The 22,305-nt window shown below is 47.0% G+C and overlaps 1 protein-coding gene across 2 annotated transcripts in view; it reads left to right on the top strand.

The window, feature by feature from the left end:
- The window catches only part of WDR19 (WD repeat domain 19), a 740,406-nt gene that overhangs the window by 671,311 nt on the left and 46,790 nt on the right, over positions 1 to 22,305 (top strand). For both annotated transcript variants that reach the window (XM_078678329.1, XM_078678328.1), the window contains 2 exons: positions 1,884 to 1,960; positions 6,072 to 6,196. In XM_078678329.1, coding sequence (XP_078534455.1) covers positions 1,884 to 1,960; positions 6,072 to 6,183 — 189 coding nt within the window. In that variant the 3' untranslated portion in view covers positions 6,184 to 6,196. The remainder of the gene's footprint in view (positions 1 to 1,883; positions 1,961 to 6,071; positions 6,197 to 22,305) is intronic.

Raw genomic sequence — 22,305 nt, 5'->3', positions numbered from 1 at the left:
CCCCCCCATTTCTTTGCCATTACTTGATCCATGTGCGTAGCTGTTAGTGGTGCAGCTGATGCAGTGGCATTGGGGACCAGAGAAGAGGGAGGCCCATCAATCGCTGCATCGCTTACATTTACTTTAAGAGCTGCCTGCTCAAATGAAGTTTTGAGGTCTCACCTAGAGACTGCTTTTAGCTGTCTGTTGTCAAAAGACCTCTAGTGCTCCATACTAAAACCTCACAGTGGGCTTGGAGCCAGCCCCTTTATTGCCATTGTTTTCTTTACTGTCACTCTTATTTGCTTGCTTTTTATTCCATGGCTTTCTTTCATCTTCTTGAGTTTGGCCTACCTTGGATCATATCTTCCTTCCCATCCTTTGGACTAGATGACTTGTAATGTTTCACTGCTCACATTCACGGAATTTATTGTATCATTCATCACTCAATGAGAGTGCATGTGCTTTCTTGCTCTCTCGCTTGTGTGCTTCTCCCTCATGCATCATCCTCACACTCTGTGTTGCTCCTACGCCAGCTTATCCATTGCTTCTACCACTTGCTCTCAATTGCTCCTTCATTCCCCCTACGTGCTCCATGTTGCCCCCTCGCCTCAACCTTGTTAGTTGTTCCCCACCGCCCACTCCCTGTTACTTCATCTTTCCATTTGTTCTGCATTCTGCACACATAGAAAGAGGAATAGGTATCTGAGGATTGTTTTTGTGCTGGAAGGATTCCCTGTATGTCTGTAACGCAGGCACGCTTGCACTATGGTGCAAATGTGTCTGTGTTGGAGCTAGGCAGCACACAATGGGGCATTTCTGCTCTCTCCCTTTCATGCAATGCAGCACAGCAAGTTCCCCTGCATACCACGCTGCGTGAAAAAATAGTAAAGGTGCCCCTTAATGTATAATTCAGTATTCTTTAGCATCGGGGATGCTCTACAACAACTCTAAAAACCATTGGCAAAGCCAATAGGTCCTGAAGGTGGTACCTATTGACTTTCCCCTATAGTCTTTCCCAGTGCTTGTTTTTAATCTGCCTCTCCTGCACACAGATCGTAACAATACACATCTGTGGTTTCCTGTTCAAGTATGATGATTCATTTCAAAGAGCTCCACATTCTTTCAACCGCATATCCACTTTAAGCAGTTTGACTTTCTCTGCCTCAGAAGTTACAATGGGATTTACTATAAAATTCTTTTATCTAAGAAGTGCAAGAGACATCATTGCATGGTAATTTTTATAGTTCTGTTGCAGAGTAGAGTGTTCAGAACTAGGAGGACATTGTTTTCTTAAGATGAAAAATTGACTTCTAAGAAATGTTGGTTTTCTTACAGATACTATACTTAACTCTTCATTTCTGAAGCAAGTGAAGGGGTGCTGGTTGTTGCCAGTTGCTCAAAAACCACATAAAAGTGGGTTGGCCAACTGTAAGCAGCCAATTTGACCCCAAACAATTTCTCCTTGAAAAAGGAACCCCGCAGAAAACCCTATTCGGGATCATAAAAAAACATATAAAGTTCCTGAAGTGCCAATTCTATTGAGTGATGAAGCCTCACCGAGTAATTGTGGCGTGCTTCATTACCGAGCGGCTGGTTAAGGAGGACAGTCTATGTCCTGCTTATAGTTGGCCAGTGAACTTTGTTGTTTTTTTTTTCCATCACAGGGGGTGTGCAGTGGCTAACCTCCTTCTCTCTTCTTGTGTTATGGGGTGTTGCCAGTTGCTAACCTTGTTATTGTCTTGTTCTATTAGATGTGGCTTAATACTGAGGCCAGCACTAGATGAGCTGCTTTGATTGAATACACTACATGGTGCTGATTTTCTCAGTTTTTTTGATTGCACCCTTGATGCATCTATGACAGTTGTCAATAGAAAAATATTAATCCAAAAAATATTTTTCAGGGTCGACACATGGTCAAAGAAGACTGGACAGTCTGCCCTCACTGTGACTTTTCAGCTCTGTACTCTGAATTCAAAATGTAAGTATGAGTTGTATTTTAGTTTGCATGATACTTAATAACATTTGTTGTCTGGAAATTCACACCAAATGTATTGATATTTGATTGGAATTGGTTGGTAATGTAGAACATTTCCGTTTTTCCAGATCAAAGTCTATCAACGCATATGTTTCTATTTGGAATCTGTAATGTGTTTGTTAAGCTACACACTATGACCCTCATGTAGAGTGGTGGAATTATCCCCAGACCGATTACTCTGGATGAAAGCTTGCAATCTGCAATTCTCAGTATCTCCAGGCCTGGAGTTATCAAGTCTGAAAATTCAAGACCTGATAGTTCTAGGCCCTGACCGACTAGACCGGTGCTTCCCCAACATTTTGGAGCCACGACCTAATGCAGAGAAAGACAAATGTTTGCAGCTCACCTAGCTTTAGTGGACATGAAGCTGGGCATTATTTGAATGTAACTAAAGCAACTTGTGGTAGCACATTTTCCATTGAAATAGCCACTATATTTGCGCAGACATACAGTTTTACTGATAAAACTATATTGCACACAAAATATAATGTATTGAAATCGGGATTTGTGAATATTTATCATTTGTGCATCTCCAAGTAAAGTGTCTAGATTGGTTTTAATTCTGTTAAAATGCTTGTTTCCATCACACTTCAGAGTTACAAAAATATGCTTCATTTTTGATTTCCTAACTGCTGAATCTGTACAGTCCATTTATAGGTATTTACATTTGTGTGTTGCAAAGTTTTTCAGCCATTCCTTTGACACTCCCTGTACCCCTAGAACATTATAGGACTAGCCTATCGGGCAGTCAGGCAGTGCCCGACAGGCTTGTCAGACAGGTCAGCTTTGGTATCTGTTCATAAGGTTGAGGGAACTACTGTAAAAAGTATCCATCAGAAGAACACATTTATGTAGAATTGAATCCTTTGGTTCATACTAAAGTTTTTAATTAGAGATCTGTGCACTGGCATAATCTGTTTATTAAAGGCTGCATGTCCGACTGCGTTAACCGACATCAGAAAGAATCTGACATTGACCCGCGGAGGTGGCGGTTATATTGTGGCCATGGCATCACTTCTGGGGCAGGATAAACCTGATGCAGAGCCGTATTATGCCACTTACAGGCATGCAAGGGAATTGCTGAAAAAAATCTCTGGATCTATTCTAGCACCTAGGAGTATTCAGAAGGTAATGAATCAGCGGTTAGATAGAGTATCCACCAGAAAGAGCGTTACCGAAGGTAAGTAACACATTCTTTATTTCTGGTTTTTTTTGTATTTGTAGCGGAATCGGGAACTGTATGGGCAGAGCCAGGGTTGAGGCTAGATGACAAGCCAGGTGTTTAGTTTCTTGCGGGACCTCAAGAATTGAGGAGGTGGCTCTGATGTGCAGGGGCAGGTTGTTCCAGACTTTAGGAGTGAGGTGTAAGAACGCGAGGGGTGTGTGCGAACAGGAATCCGTCTGAGCGGAGTTGTCTGGTAGGTTTGTACAGGATTATGTGTAAGTTGAGGTACGTGGGGCCAATGCTATGTAAGGCTCTGTTTGTGCTTGATGAGTTTGAAGAAGGCTCGTTTGTGGATTGGCAGCCAGTGTGATGTGAGTGATCTATGAGTTTCCAAATGACTTCTAAGTAGATGCTTGCAGCCTAACCACCTCCACCTGTACACTGTTCTACTCCCCATTCCCCCCCACAAAAAACTTCCTATCCTTCCATGTACATCTTGTTGACTCAACCCAATAACTAGTGACCCTGCCAACATGTGCTCTTCTGGGTGAACTTGCCTCTAGTGCCTGCATTCAGTGAAAAGCGGATGATAGGGAAAACATGGGATTTGCCCATTTAGCAAAGGAATCCTCACATGGTCACTCTGCAATGCACAACCGAAACATTCTGTTCCTCACCCCACCAACGTTTATTTATCTGATTCCTACCCGCTATCGGGAACTGATCATGCCCTTCTCAAGAGTCACTTGGAATCAGAACTCTCCAATAAGAGCAAGGCTGATCACGTAAGTTCCCTTTAGGGCCCACTTGGTTCTCCTATATTTTAGCCTAACTACACATTGTAGGCCGCTTTGCTTTGCACAGTTACACATAACACGTTTGTTTTTGTGTTACAACATTATCTTAGAAATACGCTGCACATGTTTTTATTATTCAATACTGCTTCCTGGGATTCAGTCTGAACATTTCATAGAATGTCGAACAACAGTGTGCCCTGTTTTTTTGAGGTTGATCAGCAACATATTCTAACATTTAGAGACAACACAAGAGCAGCTCCTGTTTTCCAACACGGCACTTCTTACCATATAAACTGAGACGTACCTGTTGCAAAATAGAGAGGAGAATTCTAGCAGAGGGAAAAGGTCTTGGAACAGGTGCGACAGCCTTGCGCAACCTTAGATGCACACCACGTAACTACACATGCCAGGTATGGGATCCATCCAGATCTAATTCACAAGGTCACTAATATATACCTGTGCTCACATAGTGAGGGTAGTCTTAGTCAGATATACCAGCTACCATGGTAGGGCTTTTCATTGTATACAGTTTACTCGTAATGCTAATTACTCTGTTCTGTTGTATATATTTTATCATTGCAGTACAGTTGCTTCATAATAGAGCACAACAGTTTCAATAAATATTGTAAACTTTCCTCGTGTCATTTCTTTTATTTAATATGGACCTGCACGAGTGAGAAAGCGCAAGGCGATGATCTATTTCCACGGTACACCTGGAGACCAGAGCATTGGGTTCTAGAATGCCAATTTACCTGTTACTCTGGAAAGTTTAAGAGGGCAAGTAAGGCACCGTGAGCTAGTCAGATTTGGGCCCATAGATACTGATGTGGTATGGTGACGCAGTCCCTACATTCTGAGGTCCTAGTTCAAGTTCGGGCATTTGTATAGCGTACTACTCACCCAGAGGGTCTCAAGGCGCTAGGGGAAGGGGTTCATTATTTGTCGAATAGCCAGGTTTTAAGTTCTTTTCTGAAGGAGATGTGGTTCTGAGTAAGGCGGAGGTGGGTGGGGAGTGAGTTCCAGGTCTTGGCAGCCAGGAAGGAGAAGGATCTGCCACCCATGGTGGATTTTCGGATGCGCGGGACTGCGGCGAGGGCTTGATTGGACGATCTCAGTTGGCGGGTGGGTTTGTAGAAGGACAGGCGGGTGTTGAGGCATTCGGGTCCTAGATTGTAGAGGGCCTTGTGTGCGTGGGTGAGAAGGCGGAAAGTAATTCTTTTGTTGACGGGAAGCCATTTAGGTGTCCGGTGATGTGATCTTGGCGAGGGATGTCTAATATGAGTCTCGCAGATGCGTTTTGGATGCGCTGGAGTTTTTTCTGTAATTTTGCTGTGATTCCGGCGTATAGTGTGTTACCATAATCCAGTCGACTCGTGACCAGTGCGTGGGTGACAGTCTTTCTTGTCTCGAGGGGGATCCAGCGGAAGATCTTTTTGAGAATGCGAAGTACGTTGAAGCAGGAGGACGAGACTGCGTTGACTTGTCTGGACATCGAGAGAGAGGAGTCTAGGATGAAGCCAAGGTTACGTGCATGGTCTGTGGGTGTGGGTGCTGTGCCCAGAGTGGAAGGTCACCAGGAGTTGTCCCAAGCTGAGCTGAGTCCTGTGGCGTACAAAGAGACAATATGCTCATGCAAGGGACCTGCTAACGAAGGATAACTTCCAGAACTAGTTAGACAACCGAATGGCTGCATGCAAATGGTACAAAGGATATTCCTTCAGATATAAAACTTCTCTTTAAAAGTGTATTTTGTTGGACAGATGTACCGTATTTTCTGGCGTATAAGACGACTGGGCGTGTAAGACGACCCCCTACTTTTCCTGTTAAAATGTAGGGTTTGGGCTATATTCGCCAGCTTATAAAATGACCCCGGCGTATAAGACGACCCCCGACTTTTGAAAAGATTTTCAAGGGTTAAAAAGTCGTCTTATATGCCAGAAAATACGGTATGCGTATTGTAAAGTCATCTATGAGTCTAGTCCATGGTTTTCAGATCCATATACAGCAGAGATGATTGGATGTCACACATTATCAAAAGTTTGTGATCAAATATACACTATTTATCTTGTCTTTCAATTGTTTCTTCCTCAAGGATGTTGGATACAGAAAGTGTATGTCCCATGTGTTCCGAAAAAGTGGATGCAAGTCAACTTAAACGTGTAATTGACTGTGCACCATACCTCAAGCCAGAAGAAGCAGAGTAAAAGATTTTTTTAGGTGAGTATCGGATATGATCCTAAATATTTTGCTTTCCCACAAAAACATACATTTCATGCATAAAGACAACCTTCTACCCAAAAACATTTATTTCGTATTTAAGTGTTTTAATTGGTAATCAACAGGAACGTATCAGTAACGAAACATACAAGACATTAAGTGGTCTATATTTCACTGCAGAATTAATATTAACCAGGAATAAAACACCATCAACCATTTTGTCAATGAAGATTAAAATGACAAATGCCATTCATGAATACAAGCCTTGAATTTTTGGGAAGATTTAGAATAATTGCTCTATTCTATTTAAATGCCAATATATTTTATCCTATTTTACATTGCATAGCTGCTTTAATCTGTATAAGGTAATGCTACCAATAGAACCACTAACTCACTCAGAACTAACCCCTCACATTTCTAGCTCTCCCATTCGCTTAGCGGTTCCTCCTGAGATGGTTCCAGGCCTGGTTTTCCCCTTACCCATGCCTTTGAACAACCTTTGAATCATTGATAACAGGCTGAAGTGAATCACTCTAAGAAAGATTAGCTATAGTTGCTGACTACCTCAAGTCATCCCAAAAAGGTAGATTATTTAAATGCTCCATTAATTGAAAAATACCCTATCCTTCCCCATAGACGTTTTGGCCATCTTCTCAGCCTCCAGCATCAAAATATTTTGCAGCCCATCCTCTCTAGAAAATAAGCATTGGGATCCATACGTAGTTTGCCACTCCACACGCTGATATCAGTTCCTTTCTTTCTGTATCTTCTGATACAACAAAGATTCTTGAACAGACTTCAACTGCTGCAGAATGCAGCCGCCAGACTTCTTACTGGCACGTCCAGGTTCTCTCCCATATCCAAGGAAATAAAAACATTGCACTGGCTCCCGGTAAGGATTCGGGGGCTTTTAAAATCCCTCTGTTTGGTTTTTAACCCCATCCATGCTCATGACGAGCTCAGCTCGTCATGCAGCACAGTGCTCGTGTGCTCATGACGAGCTCAGCTCGTCATGATCACACCCATTTTCATTGCTGTCCAGCACAGCAGGGAGAAGGACTCAAGCAGCAAAGAGGTTAGAGCGCTTCAAGGTACAGGACCAAACTATTTAAAACAGCAGTTCCATTGGTGTATATCGTTGGTACATAGCGAAAAGAATACTTCGCTCACTGGGTGCCAAGTTGGTCTTAGTGCCACACACTAAGAAAGCTCAGTGGGATGGTAGAAGTTTTGCTCACTGTTCGGCAAAAGCTCGGAATGATTTGCCGTTTCCCCTGAGAAATGCCACGGAACTTTTAACTTTCAGGAAAGGCTTAAAAACCTGACTCTTTGCCCAATAAAACTCTTTCCCTCTTTTTATTATCTCTCTAGTGATATGACTGCTTCTGTGCCCGTAGTTGCTATTTTTGGGTATGGTGACTTAGTGGACTAAACTTCCATTGTTGCGGCCTGTGTTTAACCTTATGGTCACAGGTTTATATCTTGGCGACTCAGCTTTTCTTCATTCTGAGGTCGATAACTAGGGGTACCTTTGAGTTGGGTGATTAACCACTTGGATACTAAGGTGTTTTATGGCTTTTAATGTAATTTCCATTGAAGTCAATGGAAACTCCATGACGAGCTGGGCTCGTCATGAGCGTCGAAGGGGTTAACCTTGTTATGTATGTTGTCTTTGACTTTTTTCATATAGCTTTCGTTATCCTTTCCCTTGGGGGATGGACCTCTCTTGCTGCTTCAGTGCAGGTCTGGCTCGGATAGCACTCTTAGGGCACTGAGGTTTTCTTCCGTGACTTCACCTGCTGTTCCGCATCTTGCAAGTATCAAACTCGCTGTTCGAGTCTAGATATGTACTGCTAGACCTCGCATATCTTGGCGTGATTACCCCTGACTTTTTGCCTCTGCCTCCTTTGCAATCTTGATGCTTTGGGTACTTGCCACTGCTGATCAGTGTCAAAGTACAAGTGTTCCCTATGTAAAATGTAATGGTAATTGGTTGGCAATGATTACTGTGTTTGCCTTACTAGTAAAGTGCCTTGTGATGTGCACTGTGTGTACCAGGGCTAATAATGCAAAGGCGCATAGAGAAGGGAACTCAGGCCTGCAGTTGCCTAATGGAGATGTAACTAGCGCCAGGACACCCCCGGGTAACCGCTGCGTTTTAAAAATATAATTAACATAACATACAGATCCAGAGCTCTCTCAATCAAATTCTCTTAAGCCTAACAGACTGTATTTTCCAAAAGTGCCAAGGGCATATCACCTCCCCTCCAACGCCAACAGCATTCAAGCCCTGCAGGGATTGCCACAAACAAAACTCAGTGACGGACTCACATGAAAGTCTTTCTTTGGTGCTGTGTTCCTTCTTCCAAGTCGGTTGAGTTCTGATGTCTAGGTGCCTTTGCTGACCCTTTATGCTTGGAAAGTGCTCTGACGGTAGGGTGCAGTTGGTAGCCAATGGGCTACTTAGCTCCCTTCCACCTGGTCACCATTTCCTGTGGAGTGTGGCATCTGACTTCCTCAGGATGCACTATTCTGCCCACTCCCAAGATAGCGACACCCTTCTCCCGGTGTTAAGACCTCCCTAGCCCACTCCAATGGCAACTGCTTTTCCCTCTCTCCTTCCCATGCCAGACTGTCTGTCTAAACAATGGGGAAGCCTTCCTCCGTAGTGTTAAACATTTGCCCTTCAAAGGCAGCTTCTCCTTTGAAGTCTCCCTTTTGGGGCTAACACCCAAGTGGCTTCCTGTGGGAGGGAGGGAACCCCTCCCTGGTCTGCAGTCTCTCGTTGTTCTCCTTTATGAGAGTTGTTGGTTCGTCTCTCCAGAAAGGCAGACAGCTGTCTCGTGGAACAGCCTAGGTTTAATGGTTTACGTTTTGAGGTTGGGCCTTGGCCCAAACAGACAATGACCAGGTCATCCCAGACAGCGACCATCTCATTCCCCCACCATTCCAACAACAACTCCAGAATCTCTTTAGGGTGCCCTTTGTGGTACATACCCACTCTGTAGGAGGCAGAATCCGCTACTTCCTCCAGGGGCAGTGGCGGCTCTTCCGCTATGGCGGAGGAGGGTCGCCTCACTGCTTTCTCGCAGTGCAAAAGTAAAAACATAAAATGGTACTAATTTATGTCTTGTTTTCGCCACTATCCCATTGGGTGTGGTGGTAATACTCTTCACAGGTATCAGTCACTATATCTTGCATTGAATGTTTAAAGCCTGGGGTGTTTGGCAGATGACTTGCTATCAATACTGACTTGTTAGAAAAGGAGTTGATGTATCAAAGAGTTTTAAACATTCCATGTCTGCGAGTAAAGATGATAGTGTATATTAGCCAAGATTCTTATTAGGCAGACATGTTACCAATCAGTGAAAGAATTAAACACTGCCAAAAGATCAAATATAATTTTAATATTCCCAGATTCTCAACAGTGTATAAAATAATTAGATCGACCTAAAACATGTTTCTAAATCCTGCACCTTTAAACCATGCACAATAAAAAAAAATAAGAAACAATATTCTGATGGATACATCTGCCAGTGGATTCCTCACCTTGTGAATATCCCCCTGCGTCAGCAACGTTCGGAAAATTCTTTTGTAGCACGCCGGCGTGGACGACGTCACATGAGCACGGCATCACGGAGACTCCGACTGACGCCACTGACTCCTTATTAGGCCTACGTCGCGTGATGACATCAGTTCCCTTTTTCCGCGTTGTCGACGCTAACAGTTTCTTGGGATCTTCTGTTGTATGGATAGTAACTTTGTTACTTTTGTGGATTTCTGGTTTCTGTATCTGTTTGGTGTTGCTGTCTTCTGTCGAGATGTCATCGAGGAAGACGGGTTTTAAACCATGCGATACATGTGGAAGGATGATGTTCATTACCGATCCTCATGGTGACTGTCTATGGTGTCTGGGTTTGGATCCCGACGTCAAGGGTTGTCGATCCAGTTTTAAAATGAACCCAAAGGCTCTTCGGGAACGAGAGGCAAAACTGCTTGTTGCCAAATTGAAAGGTAAGGATACCGAGAGAGCTTCGAGGTCAAGATCGAGACGCTTGAGGTCGAGGTCCCGGTCGAGGTCGGCTTCGAAGTCGGCTTGGGGTCATGCTTCTGGTTCATCAAAAAAGAAGCATAGGAGAAAGAAGCACAGTTCGAGACATCATTCCAGCAGGGAGTCGGACTCGAAAAATAAGTCAACTTCACGAAAACATCATAAGGTCTTGATATTTCCCTCTCCAGTTCATAATCCTGCAGGTGAGGCTACGCCTTTGCAATCTCCGGAGCCTACTCCGGCTCCGGAATCGAATCCGTCCCCGGATCCGTATCAGTCTTCGGAGCATGAAGGAGAAGAAGTTCCTCAGGGTTCGGCGACTCCGGTACATCATCCCGAGAAACAAGAGGTGCAGGAGGAGTCCAATCCGGTGCAGCCTCCTCAGGAGCAGCCGTGGGGTTCCTACCCTCAATTTCCTGGTCCTGGACAGGACCCTTCGCATTTTCTGAACGCCATGTATGGCGTATATGCGAGAGCAATGTACCCCTCTGGTGTGCCGGCTGGTCCCATGGGTCCATTAGCTTATAATCTGGGTGTGCCGCAGGTTTATGCTCCGACTCCTTTCCTGCCGTTTATGCCGACGCCGACTCCACCATGGCTTCTATCGGCGCCTCCGAGGTCATCGACTCCGTGCACGGCTTCACCGGCTCCGGGACGACCTCGAGATCCAAATCGAGGTTCGACGCCGGTACCAGCTTCACATTCCAAGGCAGCTCCGGCTCCTCATTCAACGCCAGCTCTGACTCCATCGGAGTCGTTACCGGATCTGACGACGTTGGCTCGAATGGAGTGGTCGAGTCGTAGAGCGCAGCGCCTTTTGGAGGAGAAAAATTATGGAGAAGCTGAAATGGAAGAGGGCGAGCTTCAGGATCAGGAGGATTATTTTGAAGAGTTGCATGATGCAAGTGGTCTAGAATTTTCACCAGAATGGGGGTTGCCCACGGTATCTGATGCTCCTTCTAAGGATGTGGCGCCTTACCATGTGGTAATTAAGAAGGCTGCAGAACTCTTAAATTTGACTTTGCCATCTGTGGAGTACATTCTTACTGAAGTTCTCCATTCTCCATCTTCTGTGGTTGAGCCACTTCTTCCGTTTACTGAGGCTCTTACTGATCCCATATTGGAGGTATGGAATAAACCTCTTACTGCTTCTGCAGTTTTAAAGTCAATGGCAAGGCGCTACAGAGTGGCACCTGGAGATCCTGAATTCTTAGCCTCTCATCCTTTGCCAGAGAGTTTGGTGGTTCAGGCTGCTTGCTCAAAAAGATCTGCAGGTGCTATTCCCCAGGTTCCTCGAGATAAAGACTCTAAGAAGCAGGATCAAAATGCGAAAAAAGTGTTTTTGTCAGGCAGTATGGCCCTAAAATCGACAAATGCTACTTGTTTGCTAGGCAGATATATCCATGCTTTGATGGATACAGTGAAAGAGCTATCTCCTAAGCATCCTGAGGAGGATAGAAAGAACTTTAATGAAGTGATATCTGACACGCAGGCTGCAGCTCGGCAGGTCATACAAAGTGGTATGGACACAGCAGATTCAGTGGCTAGGATCATGGGGTCTTCGATCGCCACCAGGAGGGCTGCTTGGCTAAAGACTTCTGAGTTTTCTGCAGATGTTCAGGCTGCTCTGATGGATTTGCCTTTTGATGGCACAGGCCTTTTCGGAAAGAAAGCTGATGCTGCTTTGGAAAGGTTTAAGGATAGCAGAGCAACAGCAATATCTTGGGTTTGCAAACTAGAGGCTCTGTTGCCAAAAGATACAAGGGTTTTGGAAGGTCTAATTTTCTTACCTATAAGCAGACCCAGCAGCCACAGCAGCAGCAAAATCCTTTGTACAGGTCCTACAGAGGCAGATAAAGGGGTCGTTCTCGTGGACGTCAAGCCTCCTCCTCCTCCACTTCCTCCTCTCCTACCCACCCCCCGCCTACAACAGCAAAGCAGCCCTAGATCCACCATTCCGGATCATGCAGGTCCTGTGTGGGGTCGGCTTACTTATTTTCTACCAGATTGGGAATCGGTTACATCAGATCTTTGGGTTCTCAATCTCGTAGAGAATGGGTATGCTCTTCCCTTTTGGGAATTTTCCCCCAAATTACCCTCCTTGCCAAGGTTTTTGCTCGGAGGACCACCTGTTGCTCCTACAGGAAGAGGTACAAACATTGTTCAAAAAGGGTGCGATAGAGGTGGTTCCGGAGCAGGAAAGGTTTCCTGATTCCCAAAAAGGATGGCAGACTTCGTCCAATCCTGGATCTCAGGATCTTGAATTTTTACCTAAAGCAGGAGAAGTTCAAGATGCTCACTCTTGCGCAGGTTCTTCAAGCGCTGATGGAAGAAGACTGGATGGTGTCAATCGACTTACAGGATGCTTATTTCCTTATACCCGTTCTGAAATCGCACAGAAAGTATCTCCGCTTCACGGTGGGATCGCAACACTACCAGTTTGCGGTTCTACCGTTTGGTCTTACTACTACGCCTCGAGTCTTCACCAAGGTGATGGCTGTGGTGGCTGCACATCTCAGAAGGTCAGGGATTGCAGTATTCCCTTATCTGGACGATTGACTGATCAAAGCAGAATCTCCAGAGATAGTGCTCCATCATCTGCAAGAGACAACTCAGTTGTTCCACAGGTTGGGTTTCTCAATAAATGTACCCAAATCTCACCTGGTGCCCTCCCAGCGCAACCTGTTCATAGGTGCGGTACTGGACACAACTGTATGTCGTGCATTCCCTCCACCTCAAAGGATTCACGACATACAGGAAACGATTCCTTTATTTTACAATGGAGCGGTTGTTCCAGTCCTGAAGGTCCTTCGTCTGCTCGGTCCGATGGCTTCTTGCATTCTGTTGGTCAACCATGCACGCTGGCACATGAGGGCACTCCAGTGGTGCCTCCGCAGGCAGTGGTATCAACACCAAGGGGATCTCGGGGAGTCAGTGAGGATCTCCAGAAAAGCTGCGGCGGATCTGTCTTGGTGGGGAGTGGAAGGTAATCTGTCTCAAGGAAAGCCTTTTCAAACTCCTCCCTCGGTGGCCACAGTGATAACGGATGCATCCACTCTAGGGTGGGGTGCTCATCTGGGGGATCTGGAGATCAAGGGTCTTTGGTCTCCAGAGAAAAGGTTGCTTCACATCAACCTTCTGGAATTGCGGACGATACATCTGGCACTCAAGACCTTCCTCCCTTCCCTTCGCGGTCGGTTCAGGTCCTGACGGACAACACCACTGCGATGTGGTATATCAACAAACAGGGAGGGGTGGGGTTGCAGTGTCTCTGCAGAGAGGGTCTGCATCTCTGGTCCTGGGTTCAGGAACATCAGATTTGGTGGCAAATCATCTGGCCGGAATACTGAACGTTTGTGCAGACAGTCTTAGTCGGCAGTTCTCAGCCAATCACGAGTGGAGGCTTCATCCAGAGGTAGTTCGTCATGTCTTTCAGACATGGGGATCTCCTCAGGTGGACCTGTTTGCCACTCACGAGAATGTTCACTGCCTGTAATTCTGCAGTCTCCAGTATCCGATGCAAGGAGCATTGGGGGATGCGTTTCAGTTGAGTTGGGGCTCGCGACTCCTTTACGCATTTCCTCCCATACCCTTGATTCCTCGGGTTCTGAGGAAGATACGTCAAGACCGGGCCCGAGTTATATTGATCGCCCCAGATTGGCCAAGAAGGGTGTGGTACACAGATCTTCTCCACCTCTCCTCGTGTTCTCCGCTCCGTCTCCCTTTCAGGGCAGACCTCCTCTTGCAGTTGCAGGGGCAGGTTCTACACCCCCACCTCTAGACCTTACACCTTCATGCCTGGAGATTGAACAAGGCAACCTGAATTCCTTTTCTCTCCCACCTGATGCGGTGGATGTCATTCTATCGGCCATGCGTGACTCCACCAAGTCCATCTATTCTTATAGGTGGTCTAAATTTGTATCCTGGTGTGGGGAGAATTCTGTTGATCCTTTGAGAGCTCGTTTGTCAGAAATACTTCAATTTGCTCTTTCATTGGCGCAGCAAGGTTTTGCTGTAGCTACGGTAAAGGGATATCTATCAGCTTATCGGCTTTTATCTGTTTACCAGATCAACCATCTTTGTTTAAATCTCCTGTTGTATTGAGATTTTTAAAGGGTTTAACAAATAAGTTTCCTCCTACTCCCTTTATTGTACCTCAATGGGATTTTAACTTGGTTCTTACATATTTAATGGGTTCTCCGTTTGAACCTCTACACGGGTGTCCTTTGAGACTTTTGTCTTTAAGACTGTTTTTCTTGTCGCAATTACCTCGGCAAGGAGGGTAAATGAGCTTCAAGCTCTTAGTTCGAAGCCCCCGTTCTTGACCATTCATGCTGAACGAATGGTTCTTAGGACCAGGGCTGCTTTTCTGCCTAAGGTGGTAAATCCCTTCCATCTAGGACAGTCCATTACCCTTCCTACCTTCTATCCTCCCCCTCACCCTTCCAAGGAGGAGGAGCGACTTCACCGTCTGGACCCCAAAAGGCCGGTGAGCTTTTATCTTGATAGGACAAAAGACTATCGAGTTGATAACCAGCTCTTTGTTGGATTTGCTGGCTGCAAAAAAGGAATAGCTGTGCACAAGCGCACACTCTCAAGATGGATCATACTATGCATCAAAATCTGCTACGCCCTGGCTGACAAGGAACCTCCAGAGGGTACAAGGGCTCATTCTACTAGAGCAAAGTCATCAACATCTGCTTTGTCTTGAGGTGTACCTGTAGAGGACATTTGTAGAGCAGCGACATGGGCCTCCCTCCACACTTTTGCAAAGCATTACTGCTTGGATAGCGAGGTGAGGAGGGTTGGCCATTTTGCGCGCTCTGTCCTTCAAGATTTTCTGGTATAGAAGAGTGGACACCCTCCTCCGGGAGTGGGGACTGCTGTGGGAATCTATTCACAAGGCGAGGAATCCACTGGCAGATGTATCCATCAGAAGAACAAGTTACTTACCTTCGGTAACGCTTTTTCTGGTGGATCCAGTATCTGCCTGTGGATTCCTCACATGCCCACCCGCCTCCCCGTTGTTCACTCTTCTATATCTGAGTTTATGATAATGTTTAAATGCATTGAAGTGTTTATATATATGTATATGTTATATATGGTGTTTTTCATGCATTATCTTCATTCTATGTGTGTATTTTTGGAAATTATGTACTGGGTACATTGTATATGTATATGTCTACTATCATTGGTCCGTCCGGGTGCCTCAAAGGCACGGAAAAAAGGGTGGAACTGATGTCATCATGCCGACGTAGGCCTAATAAGGAGTCAGTGACGTCAGCCGGAGTCGCGCGCGATGCCGTGCTCCTGTGACGTTGTCCACGCTAGCGTGCTACAAAAGAATTTTCCGAACGTTGCTGACGCAGGGGGATATTCACAAGGTGAGGAATCCACAGGCAGATACTGTATCCACCAGAAAAAGCGTTACCGAAGGTAAGTAACTTGTTCTTTAGTGGCATTCCTTAACTACAAACCTTAAGCAGTGTAATCCTAAATTAGTCTTTCTTGCTGCAACCTTGTATAACAAAGTTACATTGCGTTGACCCCTTAAGAAAGAAGTAAAAATGACCCATTCTCTCCCACTTTCCTTTCTTTGAATGGCATTTTAGTTTGTGGTTGTGCAAGTGTTTATATGTTTACTCTGATGAGGGCTGGGCTTTTTTCCCTTTCAGTGGGGATTTATCAGTTGTCATAGTTTTAAATCTAAAACAGGATAGCCTAAGTATCCAGCAGAAAGAACATTACAGACGGTAAGTAACTTGTTCATTTGTCAAGTCCGTGCACTCCCAAGCCCTACTCCCTGGGCGCAATATTCACTATAATTTACGTGATGCTATCTAACTCATATTCTTCTGAGTCAGTATGCTCCCAGAATCCCACCATTCAACTGCATCAGCTTAGCTGACAGAAGTACTAATGTTCAGACTGGCCAAATGGGGGGAAGAGAATTGGAGAGTGTGCAGCTACGTAGCAGACCTGGAACGAGACAGTAGATGTAAGGAGTCATCTTCAGAATGAGATGTATAGAAAATTACCATCTCTATCTAGCACTTCACATGTGACCTGCAGTGAAGAGGAACATGTAAACATACATAGCAATATAGTTATCTTTAGCATTCTATGAGCACTGGGGAACAAGTCCTTATTTGCATTGTGCTTTTTCCCATTGTGTGCATTGTTAATTGCCTTTTGTGTTTTGTCTTACCCTTGAGTGTCTGCGATCCTGTTACTTCACAGGATTTTCTTTGAAAAGTACTGTGGATTGAACCTACTTACACTAAATATGCATATGTATGCAAATGGTATTGTTTACTTTTCCATGCATACATCTTGCGACTGTTCCCTTTAGTCACTTAATTTTTTTTATTACTCCCAAAGCTCAGCTAACAAAAAAAAAATCCTAAGCATAAAACTGTGCAGCAGAGACAAGCCCTATTAATCTCCAATTTGTTTCGCACCCACCCAGAGGCACAAATAACCGACTGCAGCACCCTTAAGGCTGCGATAAGGATGATCTCAATAAGAGACTGATTACACCCGCTGACTATTATCTCCAAACCATAGTTTGACAGCTTCCAGCTACACTTCACAATTCAGGGTGGGTGGGGCTGTGGGTGGCCGTTTTACGTATGCGAGGACGTGGAAGGTGCTAGTAGGCACTGTCCAGAGTTGACAGGTCGCGCTTAATGTTGCCATCCTTGCAATTGAATTGTTTGATTTGCCCTTAATTGCAGGAGGGTTTGCATAATTGAACACTTTATTAGAACAGTGTTCGCCAATGGCGGTATGATATCTGTCGGCACCCTATCACCTATACCCAGAGGGACCAGTTCTGCTCCGAGATGTGAGGTCACTCCTGCTTCCATTCACCATCTATGAGTAAGCCAGGACAAGTGAAAAAGTAAACATAGAGTCCAAGCTAGGCTCATCATTGACTCTCATGGAGCTGACATCCAGTTCAGATGAGATTCTAGCTTGGAACAAATGCACCCAAGTTTCCGATGCCGTCACTGATCCACAGTGGATTAATGCCTTCCAGGAGACCATGCTACCAACTTTTCAAGATGGTTGCAAATCCCTCTTGTGCTCTTTTGCACCCACAGATCTGCCAGAGCCTTCATATGGACTTACATAAGTGAGTCTTTTCCTGGCAACGACTGATCCCTTTGGTCTCAGCCCATTCCACCTCCAGCACTGTGCTGTGATTAGAATCCCTTGTTGGAGGCTCGAACGATTGTTAATGTTTCGGATCTGGCCCAGGCCCCAGGGCTTCCAATTGCGGATTCCGCTCTGGCTCTAAAGAAAGATTTGGAGACGGTGGCAGCTAGAAGGGGCCCATGTTGCACTACACAATTACCATGGCACCACTTCAAGTTGAGGATGACTCTCCTGCTACCCACTTGTCTCCAAAGCACTACTTAAAGAGGATGGAGGTTCCCCTTGGCTCTTCAAGGACATGAACATATTCTTCACTATGAACACGATGAGGAGAAGGTGGACAACTTGTTTCCCTCTCATTATTCAGAAACTGGCTTAGGTCTTATCCTGTAAAATGCCAGTGGCTTAGACACTTGACTAGAAATGGTTTGAATGAGCTTTTGGGCTTCAACTGAGAAAAGTGCCTTTTTTTGCAGTGGTGGGAGGCAGAAACGAAAAGGTGTTAGATTTACAGTTGCCCCCAGGGGAACTAAGGCTAAGCTTTGAATGAAATCTTACAACCTGAGCTGTCGACTGCGGAGCCGTAGCTACCATTTAAAATAAGCGCTGACTGGCACTCTTCAAGGTGCTTTGCTTCCTCCGTTCCTTATACGTCCTGGCGAGCTTCTCTCAACCTGTCCCCTAAAGACAGTTCCAGACCCTGACCTCTAGACTTACTGCCGTTATATGGGCTAGCAAACACCACAGAGTGGCATTCCACTTAGCAAGTGAATCACCCTTTGACAGATGTCTTGGCCTGTCATCTATATGTACTACTTGGCGGCGCAGTTTATGCCTCTTAATTAATGGTATACCAGGGGTGGGATGACCCGGCCTATTGGCTTTGAGGGCCTCCTCGGCTGCCCCGGGCACTATCACCTTGCACCAGGGTATTGGTCTTGTGCTGGAGGGCGGCTCTGCGTTTTATTAATTGGAACTGCTGCCTGATTTGTATGACTCCTCTATGGCAGGGTACGTGGCTCCAGCATCTTTCCACCCTCGAGGGCTTTACCCACGGGGACCATATAAGCATCTCATATTTGGGGGATGTCTGCAGGGGTGACAACATGATGTCCTTCCAAGACTTAAAAGACCAATATACCCTTACCAGTACACAATTCTATCAAATTCTTTAGATGCAACGTGCATTCGGATCCCACATTCCCATAACCACTTTGCTGCCTGTGAACAGCCCGCTTGAGGCCAAACTTTTCCTGGGGTGCCTGGGAAAGGGAGCCATTTCCACGATCTATTGGATCCTGATCATCAATGCCACTGATGGATTTGATTCTCTCCACCAGAAGTGGGTGGATTGGGTGGTTGAGCTGGATGAAACTGACTGGAGAGAGGCCTGCATTGCACCCCGAGAGCTAGCGATTTCCTCCCGGTTGCGCATGGTTCAAGTAAACTATCTCAATGTCACTTACATCACCCCACTCTGTATCCCACAGATGTTGCCCTCAACCCAGGCTGCCTGTGCATGCTCTCCACAGCTGACTTCTTTCACATGCGTCCCATGTCTTCTGGAAGTGGAAAGTCATGACTGAGGCTGATGACTCCACCTGCCGTTGCTCAGGACCTATTGCAGTGAGTTTTCTGGTTCTGGAGGGAGATTCACAAGGTCCACCATAAAGAGCATTACCAAAAGTAAGAAATTTGTTCAACACAGTCCTTGAAATTAGGGAGTCAGGTGGTATTGCACCTACCGGTGTGGGGTTCAGGGGCAATGGCGGGGAAAATGGGCCGATGGGCATGCTTTACCACAAAGAATGTAGGCAGTTCCCTTGGACCAAGCAAAGAATGTAGACAGGAGTTGATACATTGTTCAGGTTCGCCCCAGCAAACTCCTATGGGTCCTCTGTCAGGTGAATGCTGTGTGCCAGCATTCGTCCATTTGGGCAGTGTGCATTCCTTTTGTTTTTATTTCTGCCCTTTGCTTTTTGTTTATGTAGTAGACACTCAGCTAATCAAAGATGCATCAGGGAACTCAGTCTCAGCATGCTGCTTTTTCCAGGCCTAGCCTTTATGCACCAACTTAGACAAAGGTAGTTTGGCTTGGCATCCAAGTGCCACACTGTTGCCCCCAGTTCCAGTGCACCTCTCTGGCCCTCTCACATCAGGATCACACCACCAACATTGTGCAGTCCTTGCCACCCAACCATACAAGTGCCAACATCTCTGGTGATTCACTCTGCAACCAGGGTGCAGTTGTGTCAGAGGGAAGTGGCTGACTCGGCACTCTAGTACCACCTGGCCATCTGGCACTGTGGTATCTCTTCTCCCTGCATCAGTCTCAGCTTGCTGAGTGAGCCCCATCAGTGCCTTTGCTTGCTTTTCACCACTAATTTCTGGGATTGTATGATTGCTTCCAGTAGCCCTAGCCTCTCACGAAAGCCACACTCTCTTGAAATTATAAGATTTTTAAGGATACCATAGTTTATCACTGGGAGCACTATGGCAAGTGTGTCCACTGTCTAGCCTAGCCAAGCCACAAACCGTGCCCCCTCGCCCTTCATCTGTAATCATTAGAAGTTTGAGCTTTTCAAGTCATGTATCTCAGGTTTGGATTTTACTAGTTGCCTTTGCCCTGAGCAACTGAACATTATTAGCATCATTCATCTGAAAGGGACACGTTAGTGATAGATTACTTACCTTAGAATATCCCCAGGCGTCAGACTGGATCCGGAAAGTTTTTCGTCAGCAGTACCCCTGACCGTCGGTAGGTGGCTTTGTGCGGCTCTGCGTCCGTTGCTGGCATCGTAGGCGCCGAGATGACGTCACAGAAACTACTTAGGCACCACCCATGCACGCTGACGTCAGTTCTTTCTTTTTCCGCGCCAGCAAGCGCAGATCCGGTTAGAGCACGTACCCTAGTCACTTTTTTACTAACTTTTTTTAGACTTTTGTCTCCGCTTTTTTGAGTCTTCGACTCCTGGCGTCTGTCTCTAATGTTTGGAGCGCGACCATGACTCCCGGTCATGTTCCGACTGTTTGGCCATGGCTCTGAAGGCCTTGTGGGAGTAGTCCCGCAAGCTGCTGGAGGTCCGGCAGTCGTCTCTGCACCGTTCGAGGTCCAGGGGTCGTTTGAGGGACTGACCGCGGAGCCTTCATCACCGCTCCTCGGGGTCCAAGTCTTCACACTGGGAGTCGGGTAAGAGACGTCATAAAAAGAAGTCGAAGAAGTGCTTATGCTCTTCGACGTCCCACCGTCGGTCTCTAAACGCGGACGGGGTGCCGGGAGTACCTCACGCGCGGCTCTGTTGGAGCCAGTGAGACCCGCGGCCTACCCACCTTATCGCGGTCCGTCAGCGACTCTGGCCCAGGTGAAAGTTTTTCTTGCAGCCATGGACTGTCCCTTCAGGTCTCGGGCTCGGGCCCCGTGGTCCCACCTGGGGGCCCGCCCTTGCCGCTGGCTCCGCTCTGCTACCGGCGCCGCAGGCGTCTCCAACCCCGGCGCTGCAGGGTCTTCCGCCGGTGGCTCCGGCGCCGCAGGGTCCACCGGCGGCTCCAGCCCCAGTGCCTCACGCGGCCCGGTTCCCGGCACCCCAATGGATTCCGTTGATTCCACCCCGCCTTTGCCCGGGTTTCCGGACAATTTTGCTCCAGGTTGGGACCCTAACTGGGATATGGAGCCGGACCGGCGCCGACTGGCACAGTTCCCAGCGCCGTTGGAACATTTTTTCCCCCTGTTCCAACCCCACAGCCTGTGCCTCGGGTAGGGGAGGAGGGGGACGACGGGAAGGGGTCTGAGGACCACCTTGCACGGCAGTGCGAATCAGAACAGGAGTGGGCAGAAGAGTCAGAGGATGCAGGTGGCCTTGACCTCTGAGCCTGGTTTCTTTTCTCCTCCTGCTGTGGCCATGGAGGAGGGCGCTACATACAATGTGGTGCTCTGTAGAGCAGCTGAGCCCTTGACCAGCCTACGGTAACTCTGAAAACTAACCTCCTCACTGAAGTCCTTCAGCCGGCGACAAGGTCTATGGAGCATCTGCTACCGTTCAATGAGGCGTTAACTGATGTGTTGATGGGCACCTGGTCGAGGCCCGCCACTGGGGTCCCCGTGGATAAGAACGTGGCCAGGCGTCATCGCCGGGCCCCAGGTGACCCTGCCTTTTTGACAAACCATCCAATTCCGGAGACCCTGGTCATCCAAGCCTCCACCTCCCAAAGCGCATTCCTTACTGCCCGGCCGGAAAAGGAATCTAAGAAGCTGGAACAGTTTGGCAAGAAACAGTTTTCCTGTGCCAGCGTGGGGCTGCAGTTGGTGAACACTGCATGCCTCTTGGGCCGTTACTCTCATGCTGTGTGGGACACGTTCGTGCAGACGCTGCCTCAGTATCTGGAGGAGGTTCGGGCAGTGCTTTCCCAAGCTGTGGCTGAGGGGGAAGATGCTGCAAAGTTCTCCATCCGGAGTGGACTGGACACTGCAGACTCACTGGGTAGGACAATTTCCACCACAGTGGCCCTCCGTGGATGTTCAGAGTTCCCTTATGGACATGCCTTTTGATGGTACCTGCCTGTTTGGAGACAAGGCAGATAATGCGCTGGAGCGTTTTAAGGACTCCTGGGCTACGGCCAAGTCCTTGCGTCTTTCCACCACGCGTCCGGCCACGTCTGCTTTTCGTTCCTTTCGTGGCCACGGAAGGGGCACCCTAACACGTTCGTTCAGCCAAAAGCCTGCGCAGAACCAACCTCAGCGCGGCCACGGACGTGGCTCCTGCAGCGGCGGGACAGGGGGCGAGCATGTGGGTCAGTCCACCTCCGCTTCCGCAGCATCCACCTCAAAGCCTTCCTAGTCCGAGCTTTGGGGTGCACCCCACGCCGGTGGGCGGCAGGATTTGTCATCACCTCCCTCACT

The sequence above is a fragment of the Lissotriton helveticus genome, chromosome 2_2, assembly GCF_964261635.1.
Source record: "Lissotriton helveticus chromosome 2_2, aLisHel1.1, whole genome shotgun sequence".
Lineage (NCBI taxonomy): Eukaryota > Metazoa > Chordata > Amphibia > Caudata > Salamandridae > Lissotriton > Lissotriton helveticus.
This window is presented reverse-complemented; position numbering and strand designations above follow the sequence as displayed.